Source organism: Anolis sagrei, chromosome 6, assembly GCF_037176765.1.
Source record: "Anolis sagrei isolate rAnoSag1 chromosome 6, rAnoSag1.mat, whole genome shotgun sequence".
Lineage (NCBI taxonomy): Eukaryota > Metazoa > Chordata > Lepidosauria > Squamata > Dactyloidae > Anolis > Anolis sagrei.
In genome coordinates, this window is record NC_090026.1 from 114,086,159 (window position 1) to 114,112,319 (window position 26,161).

A 26,161-nucleotide genomic window follows, 5' to 3' on the forward strand; every position below is an offset into this window, starting at 1 on the left:
CATTGCCTTGCCTTAAACCTTTAAGTCCCCGTCGTTAATATTCTAAGTGTCTAGCGCGGTGTCAGACGGGTAACAGTAGGAGACTCCGTACTATCAGACATTTTCATTTATCCAATGTTCTGCAGGTACGTTTATATCAGATAAGTGAGACTCTACTGTATATCAGATAAGTGAGACTCTACTCTACTGTATACATAAAAAACATAACACAATTAAACAATAAAATACAGATCATAATTAAAAGCATATATAAAATAATTGCTATGGGAGAGGTGACGTTTGGGACTCCTAAAGTGCTAAAGTACTATAGTACTCCTAAAGTACTATTCAGATGGAATTACTAAGGGATAACACACTGTAGGGCCACTTCATACCTATATGTATGAAGTGGGCCTACAGTGTGTTATCCCTTAGTAAAAAAGCAGTAAGGAGAAGGCTGGTTTTTTTCCAATATTCATCTGCTCCTCTATAGGCTACGGAGCATAGATGAGTTTTAAAGGAGGGAAGGGAAGGGGCTGTTCCCACTTCAATAGGGAGGGTGTTCCAGAGAGCCGGAGCAACCACAGAGAAGGCCCTCTCTCTTGTGCCTACCAGATGTGGGACTGAGAGGAGGGCCTCCTCAGATGATCGCAGTGGCCGAATGGAATTGTAAGTCAGGAAGCAGGTTCTCAAATAGTTTGGGCCCAAACCGTTTAGGGCTTTATAGGTCATAACCAGCACTTTGTATTTAGCCCAGAAGCAGACCGGCAGCCAGTGGAGCTGCAGAGGAGTTGTTCACTCCCTGAAGGGTGCCCCAGTTAGAAACGTGGCTGCCAATCTTCAGGAAAATATCCATGTCCTATTTAATTTTCACATGAAAGAAATAGTTCTAGAGAAAAAGTATTTCTAAAGTTGCACTTAAAGAGGTTATGGAAGAGATGTATCTTTCCTTGCAAAAAATCCCTCTTCAACCTATGAGGAAGATGTAGCTTTAAGGACTTGCTTAAAGCTTTTTTGCAATTTCCTACTTTTCTTTAATTACAATGTTCCCCCACTTTAAATGTTCTTTCTCCTATACTTTATTTTTATCTTTTTAAAATACTTTTTATACTTTGTTCATAATAATAAAATTATTTTACAAAAAAAAGGGAGAACATGGGACCCCTCCTCATTCCAAACTGAGAGTTGTGTGTTACCTTAATGATGGCAAAAGGACAAATTCTCCTTGGCACCAAGGGTGATGGGTTAATTTATGGCAAATATGGCTTATGGCCCTCCAGATGTTTGGGCCTCTAACTTCCAGAAACTCTAGCCAGCTTGTCCAATAATAAGGAATTCTGGGAGCTGAAGTCCAAAACACCTGGAGGACTAAATGTCTGACACCACTGGTTTAGGGAATGTGTGCTAGGCCATGTAGCATCCACAGCTCTCTCCCCAAACCTGACTTTGATCCCTCTCCCTCAGGAACAGACTTTAGGAGCAGCCACTTCACTGTGTTCAATGTAAAGCCATCCCTGAACATCCAAACCCATTTGCTTCCTGTGTAGGATCTGGTGTTTGAGAATCATAACTCAAAATATGTTTCAGGACTGTGTACTACCTTTGCAGTTTTCATTAACAGACATATGGGATGTGGTGAATGGATATCTTTTTTCTATGCAGGCTCTGAATAACTGTATCTGTATCAAGCAGTTCCAAAAAAAGTCTCTGCCAATATGCTTTGATACTCCAACCCCACCGCCCCGCCCCCCAAAAGGTTAGAAATGCAAATAAGAGAAACAAAGATATTTCAACAAATAAATTCAGTGCCCTTTTCTTTGACATACCTTTTCTGAATCATGGTTGATCATTTTGACATCAAGTAAGGACTTGATCGTTTTTGTCAGTTCCTTCTCATTCATCTGAGTGCTGTCTTGAAGATCTTTGTAACTCACTGTTTCACTATTGTTGAAAGCAAGCAGCACTGCCATTTGGTAGGTCGTCACCATGGCTACATATGGTTTGCACAAATAATTCATTTTGACTTCACCTGCAAATCAGTTACACATTTTATGCATTATTTTAATACACAGCTTACGATATTACATATAAAATGTGGCATTGCTTCTTCTGTTTTAGTAGTTTAAAGGGAAACATCAACCAGTCCAAAACCTGGCCTTAGATTCAGACCTTTTCTGATTTAGTAAACAAACCTACTTTGTAAAACTATTGTGAAGAAAACTCAGGTAAGATAAGTAAAGGTAAAGCTTTCCCCTGACATTAAGTCTAGTCATGTCTGACTCTGGGGGGTGGTGCTCATCTCAATTTCTAAGCCGGAGAGCCGGCATTGTCTGTAGACACCTCCAAGGTCACGCGGCCAGCATGACTGCGTGGAGCACCTTCCTGCCAAGGAGGTATCTATTGATCTACTCACATTTGCATGTCTTTGAACTGCTAGGTTGGCAGAACCTGGGACTAACAGCAGGACCTCACCCCGCTCCTTGGATTCAAACCACCAGCCTTTCGGTCAGCAAGTTCAGCAGCTCAGCAGTTTTACTTGCTGCGCCACCAGGGGGGCCAAGAGAAGTAAAGCATTCTAATAACTGAAATATACTACAGTTAGAATGCATTACTGAATTTTATTTATTTATTTATTGTATTTACACCTCACCCTTTTCACCCCAAAGGGGACTCAGAGCAGCTTTACAGTGGACAATAATTCAATGCCCAGGTGGCGCAGTGGGTTAAAGCACTGAGCTGCTGAGCTTGTTGATCGAAAGGTCGCAGGTTCGATTCCGGGGAGTGGCGTGAGCTACCGCTGTCAGCCCTAGCTTCTGCCAACCTAGCAGTTCGAAAACATGCAAATGTGAGTAGATCAATAGGTACCGCTCCGGCGGGAAGGTAACGACGTTCCATGCAGTCATGCCGGCCACATGACTTTGGAGGTGTCTACGGACAACGCTGGCTCTTCGGCTTAGAAATGGAGATGAGCACCACACCCCAGAGTCAGACATGACTGGACTTAATGTCAGGGGACTACCTTTATCTTTACCTATATAAAACAAACATGTAAACAAATAAACATATAGATTAAAACATAGAATTAAAACATATAAATATTAAAAACAATTATTAAAATCACGCAATCATGTTTCAGGAGCTGTTCCAGTCATTACTGCACATATTCCAACTTCACTTATTGCATTGCATTATCATCCAATGGTTTGGTCCCACAGTCACGTTTTTAATTTCTTCCTAAAGGTCAGGAGGGAGGGAGCTGACTGGATTTTGCTAGGAAGGGAGTTCCACAGCCAAGGGTCCACTGAGAAGGCCCTGTCTCTTGTCTTCACCAACCACATCTGCGAAGGAGGTGGGACTTAGAGCAGGGCCTCCCCAGACAATCTTAACCTCTGAGATGGTTCATAGCGGGAGATATGTTTGGACAGGTAAGCTGGGCCAGAACCATTATACCAAGAGGCAATTTAAAAGCAATTATTATTTTGGAACAAGCCATGGATTGTGTGTACTATAGGAGCTGTGCTCAACTACTTTGTATAGTAATACCTGAAACAAGCACCTTCAATTTCACTCTTCTGTAATCCTTCATTACTTTCCTTTTTTCCACAAGACTTTCCCTGGGATCCTTCTACCTGACATTTTCAAACTTCTTTCTTCACAAGGCCTATCTAATGTTGGCAGCCAAATCATTATTTAGCATTTAATTATGCCGAGCCTGCATTCTCTACCTGAATGTTATTGCATTTAACCTTTCTTCAAGCTAAATATTATATCAGTATTTTTCAAATGGTGATAATTAAAAATAACTCTTTTTTGAAAAATATTCTTCTATAATATAAAGAGGCTAAATAATAAAACATATAGGCAAAAAGTTGACAGAAAACGATAAACACTATTAACTGTTTCAGGGAAAGTAATTTAAAGGTCTCTTTAAGTTAAGGTCATATAGGTTTCACTAAGGCACTTATTCCCAACCTTTTTTTGACCAGGAACCAACATTAGTACCAAAAGGGTTACAAATCAATTTTTGGTCAACTTTAGATTCGGTTTGGTTATTTGGGTGCTGATTCAGAAAATTTCATAGGATAGATAACATCAGCTCTAGTTTCTGATACAGAACATATCAGAAGCCACCATCTGCTTGCCCACAGAAAAACGTATTTAATAAGCCTTAGCACTATAAAAGGGTTTTGCGAGACCAGTCATTCTCATTGCAATAGTGTAGTAAAGGTGAGGCCGCAGACCATATTTTAGTTTTTGAGGACCACTGGTGGCCCATGGACCCCAGGCTGGGAACCGTTGCATTAAGGAAAGCTCATTTGCCTGATATAAATGAGCACTGCATAAAAAGTTTCAGAAGATGAAAACATGAATGTTCTATTTACCTGTACAAAGATAGTGTAACCAGGTAAGCTTCCTCCCGCTGAAATGTTGACTGTAAAATAATTCAAACTGTAAAACAAAATCATTCTTTAGGACAAAGATTTTAAGACATCAAGTCTTCAGCCAAATATCTCAAGATAAGTAATTTTGGCTAATTCAGAACAACATTCAAAAATATAACAAACATTAATTTGTTACAGGTCTTTGGGAACCCTTTTTTTCCCCTTTGTGTCCTGCCGGCACAAGGGAACCTGTTATCCACGTAACTACAAATATCAACTTATAAGCAAAGTACATTAAGGACAGAAGTGTGTGTTCCATAAGATTATTATCTATATCGTAACTGCCACACTTGATGTTGTTGTGTGCCTTTAATTTGTTCCCCAACTTATGGCGACCCAATGATGAATCCAGCATGGGATTTTCTAAGGGGGTTTGCCTCTGTGGCTAAGAGCGCTCTATTACTTAGGATATTGTAATTTTTAAAAGAAAATGGGTTCTAGCTATGCTGATTGTGTAAGATAAATCTCATTATTCATTAATTCTACAATATTTAAATACATTTACTTTACAAATGTCTAGTGTTTGATCCCAGTTAAGTGTAACACATACATCTTAATTGACGGTTTTAGCCCTAGAGCTCAAAAATGTGTTTCAAATCTTTCACATTCAGATATATTTATCATCTATTAATTACATTAATGACTCATTAAATAAAATTGATACCTACAGTGAAGATTACTGAAACATCAAAAACTAGGTCTAATTTAATTCTCGGTCCTCGGGGGGTTGTAATTTATTGGGGCCATCTCCCACTGCTAACAGGGGGTTTGAAAGGAGAAAAAGCTTAGCAGACTTTCAATTTCAGAGTCTCCTTTTTTTCTTTGAAGATTGTTTGAAATGAGCTCAGAAAAAAGGGCAAATTCTATCTAAATTCTAAGTACATTAGTTAATTTCCACTGATCAAATAAATTAGAAAGCAGGATTTAGAAAGCAAATCACTGATTAAAATGACATTTTAAATAGCACCATGTTAAGCCCTTATTAAGACTGTGGCTAACATTTCAATTCGGCAAAATCTGCAAGAAAGCTGATGTCAAATAACAAGTTGCTCATCAGTTCCTCGTTACCATTCATTATGTGGCTTCATCTAGCCCCAGGGGAGTACACAAAAACCTAAGTCACATTCCTTGAAATTCATCAAAGCCTGCTCTAGAATGTCCGGTGGTATTATGCTGGTAACATATGGATCCCACACTGCTTCATTAGAAGGCTTAACAAGGACAAACAACATCTGGAGCAAAATTCAGTCTGATTGTGAAAAGCTTAAAATTCTTAATTTAAACAATTACTTTCACATTTAGGCTGCAATCTGTGAATGAGTCACATTGTTCTCTGTCTTATATCCAATGGTATCACTCAACGAGCATAGGGGTTTTGACCGCTTTCATTGTGTGCAGATGTCAATCCCAATACTTTAATTCAGTTTGAGCAAGGTCTTGACTATCTCACTGAAACAGGATAGGTGTTACTTGTGCCAATTTATATGGATGGTAATAATACTTAAACAGAATGCCATATTGAAGATGGAGCTAGCTTGTTTTCTGCTGTTTCAGAGACTAGACACAGGTCAATAGAGTCATACTACAGGAAAGGAGATTCCACCTAAACATTGGAAAGATCATCCTGGTGGTAAAAGCTATTAAATGGTGGCATACACTGCCTAGTAATGGGGTGGAATCTCCTTCTTTAGAGGGTTTTTTTTTAAAAAAAGAGAAGGTGTATGAGTGATTTGTGTTATTCTTTCATGTCAGAGAATTAGACTAGAAGGCCCTTGTGGTCTGTTATAACTCTATAATTGTATAGACATAATCTCTTTTAATTTTCTACTATATAACCCAAGGTATAGGATAGAACTGTTTTCTATCTATCTATCTATCTATCTATCTATCTATAAGCATTTAGGTCAGTAGTTCTCAACCTGGGGTCCCCAGATGTTTTTGGCCTTCAACTCCCAGAAATCCTAACAGCTGGTAAACTGGCTGGGATTTCTGGGAGTTGTAGGCCAAAAACATCTGGGGACCCCAGGTTGAGAACCACTGATTTAGGTAAACTGACATTCCTTACAAACTTTCAAAACTATTTCCAGAGTCTGCATGTAATATATTTCAGTCAAACGTATACAACTAAGGGCTCTACCAGACAGGCCTATATCCTGGGACCTGTGTCTGTTTTATGGAGGCATCCAAATGACACCTCCAGTAAAACCAAATTATTTTTGGAACAAGCTGAGGAAATGACAAACCAGGAAAGGGGGGGGGGGAGAGGTAGTTTTCCTCCTCGCCCCCCCTCCCAAATGTCTTGGTGCCAGGAGGGAACTTATGGCAGCCAGGTAGTTTTTACTTTATTTTTACGGGTAAACTGGGGGGCTTCAGAGATTTTAATCAGGATGGCATGTAACCCCTCCCTCCAGGAAAGACTGCTTTTTGGGGGGTGGCACTGCATGGTGTAGATTTTAGTCCTGTCTGGAAGCACACTAATTTTCCTCTTACAACATAGACCTCTATCCCCTCCCTACATGAAAAAGAGCAAAGCAGTCGACTTCAAGATTTTGTTTACAACTTTCAATCACAATCATCCTTGGTATAAACCTTTTTTATAGTCTACATGCAGCTTGCTTTCTTGCCTAGATCCCTGTTCCCTTCTGCATTATATTCACTAGGAGATTGGAAAAGCATCTAGTTGCTATCACCTGTTGACATTCTAGTAACTGAAATGTAGCTAAATAGTTATGGTGGTGGTGGAGCTTTAAAGACACCAGATTCCATCTGACTTTGGAAGCTAAGCAAGAGCAACCTTGGTTAGTATTTGGATGAGTGACAATCAGTGAATACCAGGTGCTGTAGGCTATATTTCAGGGGAAAGAACACACAAAACCATCCCTGAGTATTCCTTACCTAAGAAAACCCTATGATATTCACTGAAAAGTAGATTTTCCAAGCACTAAAACAACCAACCTTAATCTGCTATATTGTCTTATAACTTGTAAATATTGTATTTTTACCACTGCAAAAATACCTTTTGCCATAGTAAAAAGTCAAAGCTGCAACTGCTTCCCTGCTCCACAAACAAATACTCACATGGCAGTAGATACTATGAGAAAAAAAGAAGCAACCCTAAAGCAGAAAACTCAAGGATATTTCAAGTTACAATTTTAGCTAACAATGCTAGAGTTCAGGAAGCATATTTAGAAGGAGACTTCTTGAGAAATTCAATGCTACAGATATATGGTCACTTTTTTCACCACGTCTCAATAGACCTTCTCATTTAAATCTGTCATGCCTGCCACTGCTCAAATGTTTTGGACTTGCAACTAAGGCAAATGGAAATTTCACATGTTTTGATATCAGATGCCAGTCTATGAAGGCAGAGAGCACTCTGAACTCTTGGGAGATTCTTGCGAACTATAAAAGAATCCACATTTAACACCAACATTGACCAACAGAGACTTAAAGACTGGAGGATGGCTCTATTAGCGAACTATGCCTAACCTACAAATCTTGATGCTTCTAGGAAAAAAAGAGAGAGAAAATGATAAAGGTGTCTTTAGTGAAGGGGAAAGTTAAACTGTTTCTAAATTTCTCTGGAGACAGAATAGCTTCTCCAGCAGAAATATTTCTAATTAATTTCACTGGAGAATTTTTCTGCACTGTCAACAGTGCAAGGAATTTTAAGACTAAAGACAGATAGATTTCTTTAGAGATATGAGAGGAAGTCCTCAGGCAAAATATATAAGAACCGAAAAAGCACAAAACTGACTACATTCTTTTCATTTAACTTGTCATTTGGAAACAGAGGGGCTTCTTCCCTTGATGTCACTGATATGAATTAAGAGACTCACTTGAGTTAAAATCTCAAGAAGTTCTTGAGAGAACCGGGTAATAAATCGCTAATACAGAGCACACCACAAACAACATTTTATTTAAAGATGAATGGCACATTTTGGGGCATTTTTCCCCCCAAAAATTGGCCTAAAGCAAAAAGGGACCAGGAACAAGAAATCCTTGCCTAATATGCAAGTTGTACACAAAAAACAAAAAAAAAAAAACATATTGTGATTTCTAATAAAAGGAACAAAATTATTAACCAAACATTCTGGGTCACCCCCCCCCCCAAAAAAAAAAAAGGCATGAAGATGACATTTGTCATCACTAAAGTCAATTGTGCATGAAATGAAATAGAAGGAAGCACTCTTGTACTGGAGTTCTGTGGTGAAAACGAAAGGTGATGGTAGTCTAACAAAGATAATCTCGTGTCCTTTGTTTAATCTGTTTTGTGTAGTTTACTATGTATTTTATAGAAAAATGTTTGATATGTATCTTTTATATGAATACATTTTAATATATGTATTTGTGGCAATTATTAAATGTTTATGTGTTTTAATTATTCTGTAACCCGTTTCGAGGAGAGGAGGGTAAGAAATAAAATTATTATTATCATTACTATAGATTTATTTGTACGTAACAACACAACACACAGGCATATTAGGTCCAATTTTTTGGGATTTGTCTCCCAATATCGGGCTCTTTCCATTCTTATTATTAAGAATGTAGATGATGTTTCCAGGGAAAGGTTTATCATACGGAGAAAATGATTTTCTCTGAAGCTCTCCCTATCTCTCTCACACACAAATGTATACAAAGAGGGCCATACTTTGTAAGGAATGGAAAGGGTTCAAAGGAGAGAAACATAAAGCAGCAGTGATGTAGGTCTTTCAAAATTTAGGGCCAGATATTACAGAAGACAGGGACCTGAATGCTGTATTGCAAGGTACCTTCCTAGGCACTGGGGTGAGAAACATTTTGGGCTGCCTGTTTTTTACTTCTACTTCCAATATTTTTATTACAACCGGCCATGTTCAGTAAGATGCTTCTAGAACAGTGGTCCCCATTTTTTTTTAACAAGGAACCATATGATCAAGGACCACTTTGACCAGGGACCACTCTCCAACATTAGTACCAAAAGGGTTACAAATCAGGGTTTGGTCAACTTTAGATTCGATTTGGTTATTTGGGGTGCTGATTCAGAAAATTGCATTGGACAGACCACATCAGCTCTAGTTTCTGATACAGAACATATGCAATCCAGTAGTCACCATCTGCTTGCCCACAGAAAACCATGTTTAATAATCTACAGCTGATTTGGTAGTAGTAATCTTTTGTGGCTAGTCAGCCTCTCCCTTCCCAACATCCCTGTTGCCTCAGCACTATAAGAGAGTTTCGTGAGACCAGTCGCTCTCGTTGTCATGTAGTTTTGAGGCAACAGTGTAGTAATGGGGAGGCCGCAGACCATGTTTTCGTTCTTGTGGACTGCTGGTGGTCCATGGACCACAGGTTGGGATAACTGTTCTAGAAGGTGAAAGTCCAGGTCGTCTGGAAAGCAAAGTGTTTACCATCATTGTTTTATAAAAAGGAGTTACAATGTTTTGCAAATAGTAAAATTAGCAAGGAGTATCTGAATTATGCTTGTTGTTGTTGTTGTTGTTGTTGTTGTTGTTGTTGTTAAAGCCATTTCCAACTTATGGTGACCTTAAGGTAACCCTATCATGACAATTTCTTTGCAAGATTTGCTCAGATACATTTTCCTTTGCCTTCCACTGAGGCTGAGAGAATGTAACTTGCCAAGCAGGGATTTGAACCCTAATCCAACACTCAAACCGCGATGCCATACTGGCTCTGAATGCTAGTCAGATATATAAAATACAGCTACACCGAACTAAACTACTTTGAAATCCAACATGTCATCCAGTGACCTTATTGGCATTCATGAGGCAGCCTGTTTATTAAAAACGTCAACAATGCTTACAACAAATCAATTTCTTCTGACTGTTAAAGCTCTGTTTATCTATTCATCATTAATGACAGCCAGATGCTCATGGCTGAACTCTTCTTGCTAAACTTTGTGCACCCCTATGACATAAGCCCAAAACAATTTAAGCAGCTATGTATCTATCTTGAAGGGAGACGGAAGAAAGCAGAGGCAACAAGTAAGTTGGAGGGTGACCCACATAGAACAGGATGTGGCAAGCCAAGCTTTTTATCATCTTGGTCACCCTCCCCATATCTGTTTAGTCTAGAAGAGAGAAGACAGGAGTGGTATGATAGTTGTCTCGAAATAAAGGCTTCACATGAAAGACAAAGCAAGCTCTTGAATATAGGAGCTGAAAGAATGAGTTTAAATTATAAGAAAGGAAAATCCAACTGAACATTAAGAACTTTCTGATGACAAATGCTGTGTGACTTCATCACTAAGTGGTAGATTACACTGAATCACAACACTGCCGCTGTAGTCTGGCACCATTGTGATTCAACAAGTTTCTTTCAATGTACACTGATAAGCACATGTCTATGAAATGAATATATTCCATGAAATGTATGGTAGAATACCATTCACCAAACAGTGCCTGGAAGGCAGAATATTCTCATCATATGATGTAGCAATTTTTCATTCCTTGAATTACTGGATGTTATATTTCATATTGGGTAGCACTACAATTCAAACAGGATTTAAAGAGGCCTGTGAACTTTCTAAAATACAAGCCTACATGAAAATGTTAACCGTCTCACCTTCTTCAAAACAATATCCTCCAAACATTCCAGGATAAGAGATTTTGATGGCAGTATTAGAAACACACCACACTAGAATCACCTTCTCATTAAAGCATATAGAACCAGCAAAGAGGAGTCTGGGAAGACCCCAAAACTTAACAAGGTTGCATGATTTAAACATAATGTAGATGACTTCTATGGTAAGACTGATTAAGTTTTCCAAGCCCCATCTTAATACCACTTGCTATTAATCTGCAAGAAATCTCCTACTAACCTACCATCTGTACACTTTTTTCCAGTTCCTGAGGAATTGCAAATGTAGATGAAGGCGCCTGAGTCAAAGGCCATGCTCCAGCCTGAAAATGGAAAACATTAAATAATTATTGGTCACAGAACCTAGTTTTACAAAGAAAGATAAAGCAGCTGTTATTTCTAAAAATGAATCCAAAACTATGATAGGTGAGTGAGAATTAGTGCTATTAATAGCAACCTCACTTGAAATAATGACACAGCCCATGAAATTCCAGAAAACCTCTTTTAAAAATACCAAAATTTTGTTCCCCACTGATTAATAAATGTAGTGTGGAAGAAGGAAACCCCTGCTTTCCTGACTGCACAAGCCAGCGGTTAAGGGAACCAGTCTTGTTTCTTCTGCAGGATAAAAGTTTATTTGCATCTAATATACAAGCAAGGAGTGGGCTAACACAGAAATAATACCCAAAAACAGCCAGGACAAGATGCCGTAGACGAGACAAAAGACAAGATGGTAGCCCACCAGCTCCAATAAAGAAACTGGCCAAATTAGCGTAGGGATTTTACTTTGGTACAGGTGAATGGTAGCAAGCTAGCAAGTGGGATACAAGGAAAGCCACGTTGTGCACTTACAATGCTATCTTGTAGCAACAACATTTCTCCCTATTGCTCGTCCTAATGCAGCCCAGCACTGGCCATCTTCTTCTTAGGAGGAGAAACAGCCAGTTTGAGACACCTTCTATATGATCCCACATATCATTTTTGTCCCTGTTTCCTTTTCTAGCGTCAACATATATGGTTGGAGTTCTTGGTTTGAGAAAGAATCTGTATATGGGTTAATGTGGGTTGCTTTAATGGACAAAGGAAGTTGTTCTAATGGACCTATTAGTATTATGGGGATACACTATTCTATGGCATCTTTTCCTTTGTCTGTTCTATTGTGCTTATCTGCTGAGGGTTCCTCAACTGGACAGAAGTGAAGAGAACCACTGGGGAAAGCGTGAGGGTTACAGAAGTGAATCAAGCCCCAAACACATACAGTCCTATGCAAAACAGAATATAGTTTCAATTCTAATATGTTCCTGATGAATCACAGAGCATAGGCAACAATACGGAATTCCAACTAAGTGTTCAAGCTAATTTGTCCATATGATAGGATGTACTTCTGCGTTATGCATCTCTTTTGTAGAAGTGTGTCAGTATGATTTAGCATTTAGTCCTTGAACAAAATAGGAGGCATGCCAGAATATACTTTCATATTTCACACGTTTGCTTACAAATAGGAATTACTGAGATACATGACGTGTTCAAATAATCCAGGGTATCATAATATCACCTATACTGTAGGTGGTGATTTTTGATGGTTATGTAGCTGAACACAGAATCACTGAAAAGAATCATCATAGTTGAGTGTAAACACCTGCACTAACTCCATTACACATATGCAATACGCATTACATGATTCAAAACACATACATGCGCCTTATTACCTGAAGAACATATATCTGAAAACTAATTCCCAAATCTACGACAGTGTCTTGATTTTTGATGAAGTTGTTGAACTTGTTGTTAAGGTCTGCACTCACACTCATGTCGGTATACATTCGATGCAACTTGCTAGTAAACTCATAACCACAGGCTTGCTGGAAAACACAACCACACGCATAAGATTGGTAGATAAGGCACACATAAGCTGTCTCTTATGATACATCTTAGATTAAAAATCGTTGCCAGCCATTTTTAATGTAATGTCTCAATTTGTTTTTAGGGTGTACATTGTAATGTTTATTTATTTTCCATTTTTATGTCTTAATGGATTGCTTTTGTATTTATTTTATTTTGATGCTTAATTCCTTTAAGTTTTCTGATGTTACTCTTCATTATTCTGTATTATTTGATGTGTCGGTACCTCTCTGCCCCGGAGTGTGGTGGAGGCTCCTTCTTTGGAGGCTTTTAAGCAGAGGCTGGATGGCCATCTGTCAGGGGTGATTTGAATGCAATATTCCTACTTCTTGGCAGGGGGTTGGACTGGATGGCCCATGAGGTCTCTTCCAACTCTTTGATTCTATGATTCTATTTTGAGGCATTGAAAGGTACAAATAAAGATTTCCCTTGACATTAAGTCTAGTCAGGTCCGCCTCGGGGGGCGGGGGGTGCTCATCTCCATTTGTAAGCCGAAGAGCAGGCGTTGTCCATAGACACCTCCAAGGTCATGTGGCTAGCATGACTGCATGGAGTGCTGTTAGGCATTGAATGTTTGCCTTTTTACTTGTAACCTGCACCGAGTCCTTCACGGGAGAGAGGGGGGTCTAGAAATAAAGTAGTAGTTGTTGTTATTACTACTACTACTACTACTACTATTATTATTATTATACAGTATAAACAAATGGTAAATGTTGGTGAGTGAACAATACGTCTCTCTCTCTCTCTCTCTCTCTTTAAAGGAATACATTGGCATGGAGTCGTGTGGCTCACCAGATGCTCCTGGACTGAACTTCTATCATAATTTACTATTCTAGCCATGGCTGATTAATATTACAGTTCAAACGTGTCTGGAGAGCAGCATTGTCCCAATTTTTGTGCAATAACGATGAACAATTTATTCACCTAGTTTCTACGTTGCTCTAGCATGGGTTGAGGGGCAGTGACATGATTGTTGCCATTGCATTTCTTTTTCAAATGTTACTTCATTATAGTGGATATGCTCACACCCTTCACAATAGTAAGTGAAACTTTCCAAACTGAGGTGAGGGTGGGCGGGGCAGGAGGAATGGTGTCATTCCACTCCAGTGGTGCCACAGGTACTCAACTAGTATCCATGACAACCAAACACACACTGAATGAAGCAATACTACCTGTGCAGTTGGGAGCTAATTTAGAGTTCTCCCAGATACCAGATGACATGTGTGGAAATATGCAGAACCAATTCACCAGACAGTATGGTCTGACGAAAAATGGATTTGTATACTGAAGCAATGAAGACACCACTTTACAGTGTCTGAAGAACTCTTTCTATGCACACAGTCTTCTAACAGCAAGGACTGGAACTTGCCAGCTTGCATCATTTTGGCACCCTCTGCTGGCTCTATTTTACAATAACTTTTAACCAGCTAATAATGCTTTAAAAAGGGGGAAACTCATCAAAACTTCTCAAAGGATTGCATTTTTACAATGAGCACATTTAACAACTGTCCTGACCCTTTATGAAGGATATTTAGATAATTTCCTTGGGAACTGATCTGGTTTATGCTAGACTTGATTCTCCCAAGCCATTAAACTTGTAATTACCTTCAGTTTGTTAATCATAGCTTCTTCAGAGTCCATGGACATGGATAAACCATGTATAAGCCGTTTTGCCAACATTCTGGCATAGAACTATATTAAAGAAAAGCAAGAGTTCAGTTTCTTTGTATTTCATATATATAACATTTCAGAAGAGGGGGAAAATATGAATTAACTAACGTATTTTTTAAAAAAATGTGGTTACCTTTTGGAAAACATCTTTATCATCAATGTACTTGAAAACTGTAATGAAACTAGTAAGTTTGTCTTCTACTTCATTTTCCGTCATGCCTTTTGCTGATTTTTTCAGTAGGTTGTCACAATACTTGGCCAGCTCAAGTGAAAAAAGAAAGAGTGTTTATTAAACTAGATCAGAAGTGGGGAAAAGAGCTGAAGAAAGAACTGCTTAGGAACTATAAAGATAAGGCAAAATTAATAAAACATCAGTAATAAAGGGTCAAAAGAAAATTAGGATCCCACTCTCGAACAGACGAGGGGAAATTGGGAGACTATAATTTGCAAATACTAACACAGTCTGGACTCAAAACGGAAGTCAATCTTTTAATTCTGTATAAATGACAAACCACTACCCCCCTCTTCCCCCTCACCCCCCCCCCCCCACTTCTTTTTAGGGATGACTGGATGCGAGTACTGTGGAGTAAGTATGGATGAGTGAATGTATGAGTGGGTTTATAGATTTACACACCTACCCCCCCCCCCTTCTTTCTTTTCCATGTTCTTTATCGCTAAGGTATGTAATGAAGATATGTATGTATGTTTTATACTTGGAAAATTTAATAAAAGATTTTTTTTTAAAAAAAAAGGAGTGGGGAAAGTGCATATCATGAGTCAAAAGTGGCCTTTTTGCATCCAAAGCTAGCCTAAGTCTCAATTTTTTTCCAAACTTTTTGAGGCAGTAGCCCAAACTTCTGCAAAAAACTTGAGTAACAAATTTGAATTATTTTTTGACCTACTAACAAACAAAAAACATAGAAAAGCACCAGTTTTCAACCTCCTGAAAATAAAAATTGTGTGAAATAAATTAGTCAGAACTTAAGTGCTACTGGTTTCATTGGGTCTACTCCAATGTTGGATCTGAGTCACAGTATGTATCCACTTTTATTAACCTATACAAGTCTCTTCCAAGTTGAGCCAAATTTAAAAAAACGTTTAAGTCCATTGTTTTAATACAATACATCAATTAAAATGTGTTTGGGACTTAATGTTATCAGAAGAGATGTCATGCTTACAATATGGACACATGAACAAGTATGAGATGCTTACCAGCTCAGGAGCTTTGCAGATAGACTTTGGTTCCCTATAGTTCACTACTGATGTCAAAGCCTATAAAAGAACACAAAGAAAACAATTTTCATGGAGGCTTGCTGACACTACTCACCTCTAGCACAATGAAGAGGTTCATAGAGCATGCTAACATAAATACAGCAACTAATTCTAATTTTAAAGAATAAATCCCATTTTACCAATTTCTTATGTATAGTTTAAACCTGGCATGGGAAAACTTTGGCCCAAACTCCGGGTGTTTTGGACTTCAACTCCCACACTTCCTAAAGTGAATTGAAAATATTGGGTCATCCCCTTTCCCCAACTACTTGACTGTTTTAATTACAAATAAAAATCAATGATAATAATTTAAATAGTGATAAGCAAAGTCAAATTCACTATTGCTATTTAGTACTATTACCCTACTCAACTTACTCCTTAAATTCTTCACCAACATGGGATGGATAAGGGGAGACCAAATCAAGTTAAGGAGACTTAAACACCATAAATAATAATAATAATAATAATAATAATAATAATAATTTTATTATTATTATTATTTGTACCCCACCACCATCTCCCTGAAGGGACTTGGGGTGGCTAACAAAGAACTCAAGGGGCCACACATAAAACAGAATTACATATCACCAAACCAATATACCATTTGACTAAATACAAACAATGAGCAATGTCAATCAATAAAATTAAAAAATTAAAAAATTCTAAAACACAGTAATACCTGTGGGTCATTTGGTTTCTTCAAACATGAACAAAAATGCTGAATAACAATGGTCGACGTCATCACAGGACCATAGTACATTACTCCAGGTGAAAGGCCCGTATAAATAGCCATGTTTTTAGGCTCGAACTTAAGGTTTGGAGATTTGGGGACTAATCTAATCTCACTAGGGAGCATCTGCATTTATCATTTAATGCAGATTGAATCTAGCTTCAAATTGTGTCAGCCAGACAACAGCAAACACCCTCAAAAGTGTGCAAATAAAACCCCTTAATGCACATCAGTGCTCCATGGTTCACCACCTGGTCCTCAAACTGCTTCTAAGATTTCTTAAATATCAGTTTGAAGCTGCATTAAATGGCCAGTGTAGGTGGTCCAAAAAGTCATGATGAACTTAAGCATCCATTTTAATTCAACTACTTTATTCTAACTGACTTAAACTCCTTAAAGGCACCCAGATCCCATCTGATCTTGAAAGCTAAGCTGAGTCAGCCCTGGGTAGTATTTGGATGAGAAACGATTAATGAATACCAGGTTTTGTAGGCTGTGTTTCAGAAGAAGGAACTGGCAAAACTAACTGAGTATTCTTTGCATAAGGAAATACTGTGATGGGACTCTGTAAGTCAAAAGGTGACTTGAAGGCACAAAGACACATACATGATAAAATCTAAGCATGGCTACTTCGGATCTAGTCTTATGTTGCTTATGATGAGTAAATATAACAATTGTGCTGGAATTACCTTGTCAAGTGCACTCATAAAACGCTGATCTCCATTCAAAACTGTGTTGATGAGCTGAACAAATTTACCGTGGACTTCCAACACTGATTCCACAAACTGCGTGGGCATCTAAGGACAGAATGACAGATTTTAAATTGCAGTAAGAAAGTAATACTACAAACACACATTTTGATGCACAGTTTTTATCTCATTAACTGTCTGAAAGAAAGTTTGAAGAGGTAAACAGAAACAGTTTGGAAAAGGGTAACATCCAGGGAACATTAAATATAGGAAAGTCAACTTGTACTGATTCTCACGGATAACAGTATGGAGCATTATATATGTACTGTTTACGCGACATCACATTGCGTCTCTTTATACTAATCACATGTCCACATATTCAAAGTACCCTTCTTTGCCCTCTCAGGGTGTTTGCCTATAATAATGTAGTCTATAAAGTAATACTCCTTATGACAATAGGAATTGAAATTCACTAAAATATGGCAGACAGTTGGTGAGAGCTGTATTAAGAGAATACTGGATTGCAACCGATTCAAGTCAATCACTGTTTTATTCAAAGGTATAACAAAGCCAAAACAAAAATGTACAAATCACTTAGTGGATGGTGTTAGTGAAATTATCACAAGCATATGGAAATGTACAAAGAGGCAAAACAATTTTCCAGTAAAGTATTTTAAGTTCTGAACTACCAAGAAAATATTTCCTTTCGTGTTTATTTATTTACTATATTTATATACTGCCTTTCTCAGCCCGCAGGCGACTCAGGGAGGTTTACAGTCGGCAACAATTCAATGCCCCCAAAACCATAAAATACAATTAAAAACATTAACATATAATATAAAACCATAGCAAGATCAATAAAAATAAGTTGAAAAATAAACTCACATTTTCCTGAGAAAGATTGCTGGTTGCTCTAAGGCCCTCATCATGGATATGGTTTTGTAGTTCCTGAATCATATGAGGTAAACCACTTGGCACGGCATGAAGCAATGTGTACATATTTGCCATATCTGCAAAAAGTGGGGAAGATCTTGGTTTAAAGATATTTTAATGCATTGCAATTGGTTATATCCACAACTTTTGCACCTAAAGATTCAACCAAACAGCTGTAAGCCAGAGATTTTGGCTTATTAAATCATAATAACTACACTTTACTACTCACTTTACCAGATGAGTAAAGAGAGTAAAGAGAATGCCTTGCATTACATTGCAAGATAGGTATTGCAGTTGATTGTGCTCAAAACAGAAACAGAAACCAGCCTCAAATTTGGGTTTGTTAACAGTTTATGAATCCTGGTTTTGAAATCCTGGGCAATATATCATCTATATAATATCTTCACAGTCAGATAGATAGGACAGTACAGGTAGTCCCTAAGTTACAAACATCTAACTTACAAATGACTCTTAGTTAAGTATGGAGGTGACACAACAAAAAGTGAGATAAATCTCCCTCTCAGAAGGGAATTCACTCCTGAAAGAGCTATCATGAGGGAAAGGAGTCTCCACTGAAGACTTAACACGAATCCTTGTTTCCACAACAAGCCAAATTTTCAAAACCCAATTATCACGGGAACACAAAGCGACATGCAATCTTCTGGAGAGGGGCACAGACAGCAAAACAAACACTACAGGGGTGTTGTTCACCCTTCCCTATGCTATCCAAAGCTAAAATATATATCTTTATGGCTGGAGTTACACTTAAAATATACCTGTTCCAACTTACAAACAAATTCAACTTCAAAACGAACCTACAGAACATATCTTATTAGCAACTTGGGGACTGACTTTATTCAAATTGGAAGCAAAAGAGTGTTGCTGGAACCAACATATCTCTATTGATATATCTTTATGTTTCTATAGATTCATAGCTATGACATTTCATTTTCACGTGGGGATTAATGTAGTAATAAATTAAAGACTATGAAGATAAGTCACAAGAAGACCCTAAGATGAAGAGAAAGAGGTGTTCATTCAGTCTCTGTAAACATTTTGGTCTCAATCCAACTGCACTAAAAGGTTTACTATAAGTGATCAACTGTGAGGCACATCCATATCAGATATACATGAAAATATCCTGTTCTAGATCACAGTACATTTATTTAAATTAGAAAAAAATGCAGATGTACATAAATCTGTTCCAATAAAATACTGTATTTAGCATGTTGTTGTTGTTATGTTTGTTTATACCCTGGTTTTTCTCTTCACATGGAGACTCAAAGTGGCATACACTAAAAGCATTTTAATACAGAGTACTTTTACTTTGGATTCATGTGGATTCAAGCTTTTATCACAATATATCCATTTACCATTTCGTTTTTCTTGTCGGATGATGCTATGGCATTCTGCGTGAAGGAACTGTAAGTGTTCTGCTACCATTCGTAGTTGGCATTCATTAATTACTTTGCCATAGGAGCTGGGGTGCAAGTATTTTCGACATCTCATTTCTTCATCTTTTAATCTACTTAAAACCTAAGAGCAATTTTCAAGATATAGAAATATGATAAACTATTGAGAAACTAGGAACTGAAAGAACATTCAAGGTTTAAAAAACACAGTAAAATGAAGATTAAGGCAACAATTTAGTGTAATGGATACCTTTCTCAAATCATATACCTGTGGATATAATTTCATTCTTTTGGTGTAGCTTAAAGGCCAAAGATGATCTGATGTGTGTATTAAGTTAGCATTTGACTGACCAAGAAGAAGTTGCTACGTGATTTAAGTAACAAAATCTACTCAGAATCACTTAGCATAATATTAATGATGTTTTCAGACATCAAAACTATATTCCATTTTATACATTTAGTATATATTGGTGCATTATTGGAATTTTAATAAAAATTGAAGAGGATATGGCCAACAAGATTCCAGATAACCCATTCATGATCATCTGCTACAGGTGAAAGACTATACTGCATCCTATAAATAAGGGCAACTATTTTCGCGGGAAGAAACCAGCTCATGTTCACTTGAAGGGTATGGATTCTGTAACGGCAGTTTAAGATTGTGGTTAATAGACCGTTAAATCATAGCTTTTTGTTTTGGATATAATGGAGAACTAAAGCTTAAACTAAACAAGGTAGCAAAATGATGTGAATGGAATAGTGAAGTGGAAGCATTTAGGCCAAATTTTGTTCTGGGCTTGCTAAACAGGAGCAGCCAAATTAGCCTAAATCCCCCCTTCAAAGACAATCAAGTCCAAAGCAACTTTTTGTTGTCCATTCATATCATACATCTTTATTTACTTTTGCTGTCTATTTTGTTTTTTATTGCCAAAAATGGGGGGGGGGGGGAAGAGAAGTGGCTTATATAACAATAAGAACAAAACCAAAGTGACCTAGAGAAAGCAAATGGGATGGGATATAGCTGCAGTCAAGATTCAAGATAATCAATTAGAAGCCTTGGTATAACACCAGAAAGTCACTTAAGCCCCTACCACACAGCTGAATAAAATCCCACATTTTCTGCTTTGAACTGGAATATATGGCAGTGTGAACTCACATAACCCAATTCAAAGCAAATATTGTGGGATTTTCTGCCTTGATATTCTGGGTTATATGGCTGTGTGGAAAGACCTTCAAAATGCTAACTTATGACATTATTGAAAAGCTCAATTTCATTTACATAGAACATGCTCTGCCAAGAGAGATGGTATACAGTCTGAATACAATCAACTTCCTCATCACACTAGATAAAAAATCCAATTAAAATCTGGTTTCTGTCTCCTGCAGAATTCTGGGGTTTGTAGTTTAGGGAGAAGCCTTTAACAGCCTTACTAAAATTCTTCAGGAGGCAGAAACTGGATTTTAAGTGAATTTTTTTCTCTAGTGTAATGAAGTGGCAAGATAATTCAAATCCAACAAATTCAAAACCAAGCAATAATGTTTATTTTAATATCTAGACAGGAATGCAGAAAACTGTGTGGAGCCCATTAGCCTGGTGGAGTGCTGGTATTTGAAGGTGACGCATAAGCTGATATTGTAAAGTCTTTCTTCAGAAATCACAGGAGGCAAGCAGGCACAGCTGTATTGCAAGAGTAGTTGTGAATTCTCTGGATATAGCTCCTAAGCCTTGGATCAGCAATGTATTTCCCTAGAATGACATTTAAATAGGAATGTAGGAACTAATGCCTGCATCCTATTCCTAAAGGTGATTCCATTCCATTACCACAGACATTGTTCTTTCTTTCCTTTGTTCTTGGACTGGGAAATCAAGAGCTAAGAGACATCCTACCATGATACTCAGGGGATTCAAAGAGTAACAGTTCCATGATCCTTTTAGGCACAATCGGCATAAATAAAAGCTACTTACCTTTTCCATATACTGTGAGCAGTTTGATTCTTGCATTAGATTTGAAGCTTCTTGTTTATAATACTCCCCAGTTTCATTCAGAAAAGGACACTCAAATATTTCCTGATAAAACTAAAATTGAAAGATTCTGATCAAGTACAAATAGGGTAAGACATGAAATAATCAGTCATCACAATTAACCATGAAAAAAAAATCACTGGGTTTTGGGTTTTTTTACCTTTAGGGGAAATTTTTTCTTATACTGTTCAACATGAACAAAGGAGTTAATAACCCCATGGATTACTTTCTGATTTGGATCTTCTCCACAACGATCACTGAAAGATGGAGAAAAAGAAAAAAAGGGAATGAAACAGTCCATGAAAGATTTAACATATATGTTATTTCTGTACAGCCCTGGCTACAACATCAATGAGACGAATGGTTTAAACCACTTTTCCGTGACTGGGCAGTTGATTTTTTTGTAATGTGCAAACACCACCTCTCTTTAGAAGACATACTTCTAAAAAAAATGGACACACAGTATGTGGAAGGGAGGAAGGGGATATTCGGATCTGCAAGTCAATCCCTATATACTGTGCAGCAGAAAGCCTTTTCTGCATATAGCAGTCAATCAAGAGTCAAACGATAAAGCAACTTATATTTATTATGTTTACATAAAATGTATTTAAATTTTATAACAATATGTTTATTGTTACAGTTGTCCTTCCACTTCCATGGGCAATGCAGATGTCCCTCCACTTTTGGTGGGTTTCACACTTTCAGTTTTGATTATTTGAGTAGTCACTCACAGCACACAGGAAGAATGAAAGGAGCTGGGATGCACTGAGCAAGTGAAGTGGTAAACGACACATGCTCTTCCTTATCTTCCTCCTGGAATTATGACAAGTAGTCCCTCCCCAGACCACTCAACTCCCCCCCCCGCCCCCCAGATATTAAAATATTCATTCATCTTGAAGGGGGAAGGCTGTGCCTGTAAACCCTGCAAAAGTGGATTGATGTCTCTACTGTTCATGCATATTGCATGGGAAAATGAGCCTCCCCCCCCCCTTTCATTAAAATTAGGTGTAAAATGTTCTCTAAGTCACTTTTGTACCTCTTTGCCAGAACTGAAAATGGTGGGTGACCAGATTGGTGGAACACTGGACTTCTACTGTGACACCAAAACTAGTCCAAAAATATTAGCCTGACTTATTAGCAGAAGGTTCTATTTTAGGTTTCTGGGTGTCCTCAAAGGACAAAGCATACCCATGGAACCCTATAGTGTTCCTCAACTGTGGGTCCTTCCAGACAGGTCCTATATCCCAGGATCTAATTCCAGGTTTTCTGCTTTAAACTGGATTATATGAGTCCACATTGCCAGATAATCTGGATAAACAGAAAACCTGGGATCAGATTCTGGGATAGAGGGCCTTGTCTGGAACGGCCCTGAATTACACCCTGGCCTAAGATGTGGTTTCAGAGTAGCATCCCTACTTTTTCTCTTTCAGATATTTTTTAAGAGGAGATAGAAGGAGAGAAAAAGTAGATCAAGAAAACAGAGCAGAATTGGAATTGCAACAGAGTCTCATGTCAGAGTTTGGGGTTAAAGAGTCGTATGACTGTTATCTGAGGCCAAAAATGAGTGCACACCAGCAGGAAAAGGAGCCAAGAGCAAGGCGATTTCATTCCATCAGCATGTTATTCTGTGAAGAACAGGCAGAGGGGAAAGGATGGTTGTGATATTTAATAACAGGCAACGAATACTAATCCTACATTGTTATTGATGCCAAGAGATTAAAGTCTGGAACTCATGCTACCACCACAGCAGACATTCTGTACTCTAAACTGAACAGAAATTAAAGGGTATAAATCTGACCCCATAGCTGGTATGAAACAAATGACAATTTCTTTCAATTCTTCCCAAATAGGTAGTGAAAAAACAGAAGGTAGTTTTTTGACAGACAGAAAATGATGTCAAAAAATTTCAAAATGTAAAAAACACTAGAAAGGCTAAGATAAACTTGTTTTTGATGTTTTGAACTCAAATATGCTGCATCATATCTATTTCTGCTGCATTTTGACACAATGACCTTAAGAAAAAATGATGCCCGTGTTTCTAAGTGTGTATTAGGAAAAACACATTAGAACACCCAAAAGTATTTTTTAAATATATATATATTGCTCCAATATGCTCCCAATTGTTGACTTATGACATCAATATCATGGGGTTGTCTTAGAAAGATTTATCTGGTGGATTTTGCCATTGCCTTCCTCTGAGGATAAGACTTCCTCAAGATCGTCCAGTGGGCTTCCATAGCTGAGAAGGGATTCGAACACTGGTCTCCAGAATCATAGTGCAATGCTCATACCACTACACCACACTGGCTTATTTATTTCAGTAAGTGTTGAAACTATTTCTAAGAAGGATATCTTGGATTAACTGCATCTGCCTTTAATCAGCAGCTAAAACTTGAAACAGTGCTGCTCTGAGATGGATTTTGTAAATGAGAGTGGATACAAACATCAAGGGCATGTTGGACTCTCACACTTAATTGTGTGTTTTGTCCTGGCTGCTCTTTATAACTCTGAGAATCCTATGCCACCTGCTGGCAGATTCAGGGGAGGAAAAAACAAGATTACTAAGAAAAAAATCACTGTTGGCAAGACTGTCAGGTTGTCTAGGTGTTTTTCCCTTTCTATGCCTTTGCTGAGGTGCTATAGAAAAAGCAAGGTTTTACATTGCTTGCAATCAGAGCCTTACCCTGAAACAAAGCTGACTGACAGAAGTGGCTGAAGCTTGTATTGCTGATGAGCTCTGTAATACATTCAGAATTTCAGAAAGAGTTCTGGATCTAAGGTCAGTCTTTTTTTTACATTTATACAATACTCTACAATACCTAATTTTAAAATATAGAGATTTTAAAATCAGATCCATGTATTAATGGAACAATACCAATGTTTTAGACAAGAGTGAAAAGCAGTAGGGCAGTGTTCCTTACATAGCACCCTACAGAGCATGTTTTACTGTAATTCCCTCCATGCCCTACCAACATAGACATGTTGTCTTCAAATTCAAATGCTACTGACAGAACAGAGATTTCAGAACCTCACAGAATGTTACTCAGCAAAACCATAAATAAGCACTGACTACCACTATAGAAAATTTTCTATGTGCTGTGTCACACTTTCTGCTTTTCTATATGAACTCACAAATGTTCATATAGAAAATCTGTCAGGGGTTATTTGAATGCAAATTGAATGCAATATTCCTGCTTCTTGGCAGGGGGTTGGACTGGATGGCCCATGAGGTCTCTTCCAACTCTTTGATTCTATGATTCTATAAGTCAGAACAGCCTCACATACAATGGTGTCTTAAATCAGACATGCAAAACTCTCACATTAGTTATGGCTATACACAGACACTACCCCCCAATCCCAATAATGTCTAAAGAATGTACTCACTTTTTGATTTCACGGAGGAGCATTCGAATGAGGATGGCCTGTAAGGGCTCAATCATTAATCTCCTCCACATATCAAGTGCTAGCTGTCATGACAAATGTGGAACAGAAACACGTGAGACACAAATTATTAACTTATTCAGTTTTTAAAAAGCTGCTCAACAGTATTGATGGCAAGTAGGATAGCCATACCTTTAAAGTACATAACATCAGAAATTAAATCAAATAAAGAACACATAGTAAATACTGTTAATCTACCATCACATTAATGATAATTGTACAAAACAGCTTGAACGTATCCATAAAAGCCCCTTAAAAAGGCAGTAAGATACAGAAAAAACCTATTATTATACTGACACAATAGGATGGGTTGATGCTTCTCTTAAAACATAGATATACCATGGCTGAAAAGGCAGGCTACATTTTTTTTACATTAACTTCATCTTTATCTCTTGAAGGTCCTTCTGCCAAGTACATACCTCTCCAATCTCCATCAGTGGTTCACTCATATCAACACCTCCATAACCATACTGGAGATCAGCTTCGGTCAATTTGTTCTTTTTAATAAACTGGGTATTGAGGTATCTACAAAAAAAACATAAAATATTTCTATTCAGATGCTTTCCACAGCTTGTCTAGACCAGTAAAAATACAATTCACATTTGGATTAAGAGAAAGCAAATCATGTCAACAGACATGAAACACAGCCAGTATGCAGAACCACTGTGGTAACACAACTGTGAGGAAACCAGAGGTTTCTTCTTCAAGTTTTAACCAATCTAAGCTATTGCATATGAAGCCTAACTGAAATTAGTGCTGACTATGCTTTTTAATTGGGGTGAGGAATCATCACTCCAAGGACTAGTTTTCTGTGATAGCTTTGCCCGTTCCAACAATGAACAACCGCTGGGTTGGCTATGATGCTTAATGGTCATCACTGCTGTCTTCTTTCTGCTTCTCTTCTGTTGTGTCAAGGAATACTCTCCAAGAGAAGAAGGCAGGCCCACAGAAATATGGATGAGTGCTTAGGAGCCATTAAAAATGCATGGTTGGGATAGTTCATATGTGGCCGTCAAGAAGTAGTTCATGTGTGGGTGTCCTCTTTCATGCAGGTGGTGGTGAGCAGTCCCAGGAGAAAATAAAGAAGA

The 26,161-nt window shown here is 37.9% G+C and overlaps 1 protein-coding gene across 3 annotated transcripts in view; it reads right to left on the reverse strand.

The window, feature by feature from the left end:
* Positions 1–26,161, reverse strand: part of CUL2 (cullin 2) — a 42,527-nt gene that overhangs the window by 6,140 nt on the left and 10,226 nt on the right. For all 3 annotated transcript variants that reach the window (XM_060782513.2, XM_060782514.2, XM_060782516.2), the window contains 14 exons: positions 25,493–25,598; positions 25,017–25,099; positions 21,793–21,889; positions 21,576–21,686; positions 19,571–19,733; positions 18,150–18,274; positions 17,265–17,372; positions 15,786–15,845; positions 14,707–14,835; positions 14,508–14,594; positions 12,710–12,862; positions 11,246–11,323; positions 4,362–4,428; positions 1,806–2,008 (listed from right to left, as the gene is read on the reverse strand). In XM_060782513.2, coding sequence (XP_060638496.2) covers positions 1,806–2,008; positions 4,362–4,428; positions 11,246–11,323; positions 12,710–12,862; positions 14,508–14,594; positions 14,707–14,835; positions 15,786–15,845; positions 17,265–17,372; positions 18,150–18,274; positions 19,571–19,733; positions 21,576–21,686; positions 21,793–21,889; positions 25,017–25,099; positions 25,493–25,598 — 1,570 coding nt within the window. The remainder of the gene's footprint in view (positions 1–1,805; positions 2,009–4,361; positions 4,429–11,245; positions 11,324–12,709; positions 12,863–14,507; positions 14,595–14,706; positions 14,836–15,785; positions 15,846–17,264; positions 17,373–18,149; positions 18,275–19,570; positions 19,734–21,575; positions 21,687–21,792; positions 21,890–25,016; positions 25,100–25,492; positions 25,599–26,161) is intronic.